The sequence below is a fragment of the Myotis davidii genome, unplaced genomic scaffold (assembly GCF_000327345.1).
Source record: "Myotis davidii unplaced genomic scaffold, ASM32734v1 scaffold582, whole genome shotgun sequence".
NCBI classification, from domain to species: Eukaryota; Metazoa; Chordata; class Mammalia; order Chiroptera; family Vespertilionidae; genus Myotis; species Myotis davidii.
Window position 1 is genome coordinate 512,580 of NW_006294113.1, and position 6,726 is coordinate 519,305.

Genomic DNA, 6,726 nt, shown 5'->3' on the forward strand with positions numbered 1-6,726 from the left:
TGCGGGAAGAGACTGGACAAAAATCGTGCACCTATGGATGAGGACAGTGGGTGGGGAGTGAGGGTGGAGGGTGGGGTGGGAACTAGGGGAGTTATGGGGGGAAAAAAGAGGAACAAATGTAATAATCTGAACACTAAAGATTTAATTAAAAAAAAAAAAAGAGCACGGATTGTAAAGCCAAATGTTTTTGGTTCGTATCCTGGCTTTGTGACTTACCAGTTGTATGATGTTGGGTGAGGATGATGTAGCCTTCCTGGGCCTCATTATCCTCATCTTTAAAATGGGGGTAACAGTTCCAGTCTCAGAAGATGGTTGAGGATTATTGTGAAGATTAAAAATAGGATGTGCAAAGCATCCAGAAGAGTTTATGACACTTAATAAGGGCTGTAGATGTGTTCACCATTATTAGTACTCAAGGAATTCAAACAAAGACCCATTTTAAGCAATTTCTTAACTACCGCCATCATTTAATTTCCTTCCGGTCAAAAGCATAATTCTACCCTGTACTCCTCAAGAGGAAGAAAGCATAATACTCCCCATTGCATTAGCAGGAAAACTCATATTTAAGAAGCACCTTATTTAAGGGGACAGCAAACCTCTCCTATCTATTTGGCCAGATTTTCCAGCAGTTGCACAGCTATCTAGCCTGCAGCTGTTGGTTCATTCCCCGTATGCAAGTTCCATACCAATATGTGTCAGCCCTAGAGGTTTGTCTCATTCACTTCCTAGGGACTGTAATTTATTCATTTTCATGTCCCCTGTCATGTTGTACATATTAGTACTTTATGAATATTTGTTGAATGGATAAATAAGACACAGGCCCAGACTGTCCTTAAAAAATCGGTGGCGAAATTAGATACAGATGTGTAAGATTTGAGAAGACACAAAAGTCTTTTCCATGGTTTGTCATGATGCCTAACATTCTTCCACTGGGATTTATTCTATCATGTCTTAAAAGCCTTTTGATTTTGAAAAGTATCCTATTAAGAGAAGTGGACATTTGGCTTCTGACAGTATCTTGTGTTGTAGGCCCTCTTCTCTCATCAAACTTCAAGAATAAGCACTAAATGAATGGCACAGATGCTCATCTGCAGAACATCAGGGAAATAGAGTTCACTGGAGCCTGGCGTATCAAGGGAAAGGAGGGAATTGGAGTGGCTTTTGAGAGAGCTTTGTTTTCAGGGAGGCTGAGGCGGAGGGAGATGTAGGATGAAGGGAGCACGCTTACCATCCCAAGCGAGCAGCGAAGAGTCCCCACTGGGAGTGAGTCTTCAGGCGTCCTTTCCGCAGTTTGTGTTACCGCTTTATCATTGCTCATTACTGAATCCTTTTATAGGTTTATTTTTCAGGAAAAAAACAGTGGTGTCCTAACTGGGTTTTCCAGACCTTGGTTATAACGCTCATTGCTGTGATGACATTTTGGTAAGGAAAACGTCGATGTAATGCTATGGGAGATCCCGTTCTTCCCATCTTCCTTTCCTCACATGTGCATGGAGGCCTGACCTTTTACTTACTTTGAAGACAAGGAGCCCTTTAAACTGGGCTTGGACCTTTGATTCAGCTTAGAGGTGAGGGAGCCCTTTATAAACTCATGCTTGGAAGAACAGGAGCACAGGATTTCTGCACTTTAATGTATGATGAAGGATGATTTTTTTGTCAGTCAGCTGATATTTTGTAACAGGTTACTGTGCCTTTCACGTGCGTGTGTGTGTGTGTGTGTGTATGTGTGTGTGTGTGTGTGTGTGTATGTGTATGTATGTGTATTTTATAATGGAGCAATGAACTTTCTCAAATTCTTTGGCCTACGTGGGAGAAGACAGTGAGTAAGTTATCAGGTACAACCAATTCTCCCCTGGACAGTCATCCTTATTAGGATTCTTCTAAATTCTTCAGTGGAGACGTCACACCAAAGGGGCCGTGAGATTACCCGAAGATGTACAATATGACGAAGTTGTAGCCAAATTAACTAGTAGTTAAAGCAAACTGATACAGTTAGGACCAAAGTCTTTGCTATGCAAGTCTGGGTCCCTGTTGCCTGCCAGCCCTCCTCTGCAGGGACGTGGGGTCACCCTGCCGAGATGCAGGAGCCTTCGCGCCTCTGGTCTCCAGGTTCCCGCTGCTGCTGTGATGCCCCCTCGGACTCTTAGCCCTGGTCATCTTGCCTCTGTCCTCCAGGGCTTCTTGTTCTTAGTCTGACTATTCACACGGTGAAAGGGGCTTTTATCTATCCCTTGAAAAATGCTTTGTTAGCGTGGGAAAGGACCGGCTGCTGGGCTCATTTCAGGGGAAACAGTCATTCTCAGAGGGAAAGTAGGGGATGGAGCCAGGGTACTTCCACTCCTTTCGTCTAAAGCAGCTTCCTGCTAGAGAAGACAGTGGGGTCTCCGTCTGCTTGCCTCCCCTTTCCATTTTAACTTCTCCCTTGCTCCTGCCCACCGTGGGAGCATCCCCATTATATTTGACACAGAATTCCCATTAGAAGCCATTCCCCTTTTCTCACTCTCCTAAGTGCTGCTGTCTTCTGCTGAGATTCCTGGCTCAGGAGAGCGTGAGCACCACCTCAGACACACTCAGCATTCTCTAGAATCTAGATTCTAGATTCACATATTCCCGTGAAAACCCCAGGAAAGGCTGCAGGAGCTCTAACTCTGGCATTAAGAGGCTGCTTTTAAACGTGCTCATTGAGCTTATGAATTCCAATATTGCTGACCGCCAAGATGGCAAATGGGTGGAATTAGGCTTGTTATCCTATCTGACCCGGGGACTAACAGAGAAGGGTCAAAACCAGAGTTTGCCCCCAAAGAAAGGAGCAGATGGCCCTGTTACTCTAAGATTCTGGAAGTTCTCTGGATGGTGCATTGAAGCAGATGTCAGGGAAATCAGAAAGAATCGTTAGGATTAGTCACAGGCAGATAGGAAAGGAGGGCTGTGGGAGAACACAGTAAGGGAGATGGGACCACAGCAGGCAATCGCCAGAGGGGCACAACCAATGCCTGAGGCATCAGTGGGCTCAGCACCACCTTCCCAGGCAGGGCCGTGCCCGCTGGGCTGTGACCAGCTGCCTCTGAGACCGCGCTGGGAGTTCTTTCTTCACGAGTGGCGTGCAGACATGTGGCACGTTCTTTGTATATATTTAATGGTGGAAATCCATCACCTTTGATGGGGAACATTCATTGTTTGAGTTGAGTCTGCAGAATCAGGTGTGAAGTTGAACTGGCAGGAGATCAAGTTTGGTCACCCTGTGTCGGACCAGCCCAGTGGGATTGTGAGGTCACCAAGCAGACTTTCATAAGAGAGTTCTAGACTCCCCTGAAGAGGAGAATGCTCAGTGTTTGGATGCGTGAGCATTGTTGGGAATGATAGCTCCCCTAAGCGCAGAACCTTTAAGGAAAGCTCCCATTTGGCTGTATCAGTTCTGATCACCAGGGGGGAAAAGACATACTCATTATTTTGAAGCCGTGGAGTGTGGAAATGGGTGCTTTATTGCATGTCTTTCCTTCCTCTGTCCAATCTGGTGTATTGTGCTCTGAAAAGACAGGCAGCTGGAAGGTGTCAGCACTGGCCAAAGGGTTTGGCATCCAAAACTGACTAAACCTGTGCCTCCTTCAACCCCCCACCCCATCCCCCCACACACCCACACACCACCACCACACACTACAGTGTGGACACCCTCCACCGGTGGATGTGAACTTTGCTCTGGCTTTTTCCTGCAAGGAGCAGAGGGCTGCCTCCAGCCCTTCACACACTTCCTCTTGTAATCTTCCACCAGTGACAGATGCTTCTGAGACAGCTTGCCAGGGCCAGGGGTCTGCCCTGTGGAAAAACCCGTCTGCGTGGACTATCCTAGGTGCCTCTGAGCTCCAGGATGACCTGGGCTTTTCTCACCAGAGCAGAGAAGCAGAACTGCCGGCTTCCATGGAGTGCTGTCAACCAGGGCCGCCCTCCCCCAACCCTCCCATCTGCGTGGCCTGTGAGAGAACATCTCTGGCCAGCTGGTTGGGTGAGATATATCTGGAATCAAATCTGCTACATAATACTGTCTTTATTATTTTTTAAACAGTGCCTTGACGATAGTCTCCCTTTACATACTTAGCTTAAAAGATCAAGACCGACGTGCCCCAAATCTCCCTGCGAGGTGAGAGTTCCAGTCTTGTTTTCCTTTGGGGAGAAGAGTCTTTGAAGGCCCCTTTCATGAACCGTTTCATTATCCTTTTCCAGCAATATCACAAGCTCTCAGGAGCCAGCCCTGCCACCCGCAGCCTCTTCCTCCTCAGGTAAGATCTTCACATTCCTTACCCTCAAACCCAACCTGTGCTTCCTGGGAATTGTCAACAGAAGAACTAGCCTGTCAGGTTAACCTTGTCACTCCTCTCCCCTCTGCCCAATGCCGTGCAGCACCTAATACGTCTCTGGCAACCACACAATCCTCGTTCCAAATACCAGAAATCACTTTCTGTGAGATCCTGCCGTGTCAGGAGATTTACTGCTGCCCCATCTGGGGAACAAGAAGCGTCCTCTCCAGTCCTGTGCGAAGACCGTCCAAGGAAATGGAACCTCATCAGAGGTCATGGGCAGGTAAAGGATGTTCAAAGAGAAACATCTAGAGCAGCGGTTCTCAACCTGTGGGTCGCGACCTCTTTGGCGGTCGAACGACCCTTTCACAGGGGTCGCCTAAGACCATCTGCATATCAGATATTTACATTATGATTCATAACAGTAACAACATTACAGTTATGAAGTAGCAAGGAAAATAATGTTATGGTTGGGTTACAACATGAGGAACTGTATTTAAAGGGCCAGAAGGTTGAGAACCACTGATCTAGAGCTTTGAACCTCAGGGCTTCCCCGACTCCCATCTCCTTGTCAATATTTACACGAATAATCTCTTCATAGTTCCAGATAATTGTTCTACTCTTCCATTTGGGGTGGAAAGATCTTTAAAAACACAAAGAAATGAACTTGCAGTCATTTATAATAAAGTCATGCACTGCCTAACGGCGTTCTAGTCAACCAGTGACCACACATGCAATGGTGGTCCCATAAGATTATAATGGAGCTGAAAAGTTCCTATTGCCTAGTGATGTGATAATGTTATAGGGCAACTCATTGCTCACGTGTTTGTGGTCATGCTGGTGTAAACAAACCTACTGCCTGCCCTCCATATAAGAGTATAGCACATACCATTATGTACAGCATGTAATGCTTGATATGATGTTAAATGACTATGCTTCTGGTTTATGTATTTACTATGCTACACTTTTTACCATTCTTTTAGAGTGTACTCTTCCTATTTAGAAAAAAATGTTTTCTGTAAAACAGTATGCCATGTTACACAGGCAGCAGCCTCAGACATCACTTGATTGCATCATTTTCTCTTGTGCTGGATCTAATCTCACGTTGTTTTGTACAGTCACACGCTGTACAGGCTTGTGGCCTCGGGGCAATAGACTCTGCCAGATAGCCTAGGTGTGTAGGAGGCTGTACCATCTGGTTTGTGCTATGCACGCTGTGATGTTCACATAACGAAGCCACCTAAAGATGCATCTCTCAGAACATATCCCTGTTGCTAAGCAGTGGGTGAATGTATTGAACTCTCTGCCCAGGAATGAAATTTTGGTTGATCCAAGGGAAAGGGTCTCATTTGTCTGTTGACAACAAAGATAGTAATAGTTGCACAACTGAAGCAATTACAGTGGATGGGTCACTTAAAACTTTTTGGCTCACTTAAAATTTTAAAAATGATGTAGTGTCTGGGCTCTCTGCCCAAACCAAGCAGGGCAAATGTAAAAGCCTTTAGAAACTCTGAGTTCAATGCAATCCTTAAGTTAGTGAAAAAACACAAGATTGGCATTCCACTTTCAGAGCATCTTTTTCCTCTTAGACACACACACACACACACACGCACACACAGATGCTTTTTAAGTAACAGAATTTTATGTTAAAAAATATGGAAACTTGAACAAGGACTAAAAGTGTACTTATCTCTGTAAGATCAAATACAATACATCCAAATCAATGCTAATTTACTGTTGTTTTTAGAAATCATTTATACACACATATTAAGTGTCTAAAATTATAATGATGATGCTAATAATAGCAATAAGTATGTATTAATGTAGTTTATTAGGATGCTGTGATAACAAAAGGAGATATTGGTCATGTCTGACTTCCAAACAGTCGGGGGAAGTACATACCTAGCATACATTTGGAAGAAGATGAACCCAAATATTTTTGAGCAGCTCTACTAACTGATACATAGAATATGGTCAGTGGTTGAAGTTTTGGGGTGGCAATGTACTTTTTTTCCCTTTTGATATTATTTCATATCTTAGTCTTGAATAAGATTTACAGATCGTCATCATTTTCCCATAGTGAAGTATTACTATACATAAGGCATTGTCATAAGTGGTCAATATAAGTACATCGTTTAATCCTCACAAGCCTAAAAGATAGGCATCGTTATTATCCCCATTGAGGAAGTTAATGCACAGAGAATTTCCCCCACACCTATAGGAGGCAATGCTTGCACTATTTTTCTCATAAAAGCAGCTTCTGATTGAACTTGGAAACACGCATTACTATAGGGTGAGGATAAAGGTTCAATTTGAAGAAAGGGATTTGTTTCCGTCATATCCCCAATAGTTTCAAATACGCAAAGATCTATTGCTGTCACCTCCCCACCCCCGAAGAAGCCTTCACCCATTGTGAACGCACACGCTGCGGCTG

The 6,726-nt window shown here is 44.6% G+C and overlaps 1 protein-coding gene across 1 annotated transcript in view; it reads left to right on the plus strand.

The window, feature by feature from the left end:
• MYRFL (myelin regulatory factor-like) overlaps positions 1-6,726 on the plus strand; it is a 105,764-nt gene that overhangs the window by 85,750 nt on the left and 13,288 nt on the right. The window contains exons 16-19 of the mRNA XM_015566848.1: positions 1,337-1,422; positions 4,061-4,135; positions 4,219-4,274; positions 4,396-4,575. Of these exons, the coding sequence (XP_015422334.1) occupies positions 1,337-1,422; positions 4,061-4,135; positions 4,219-4,274; positions 4,396-4,575 (397 nt within the window). The remainder of the gene's footprint in view (positions 1-1,336; positions 1,423-4,060; positions 4,136-4,218; positions 4,275-4,395; positions 4,576-6,726) is intronic.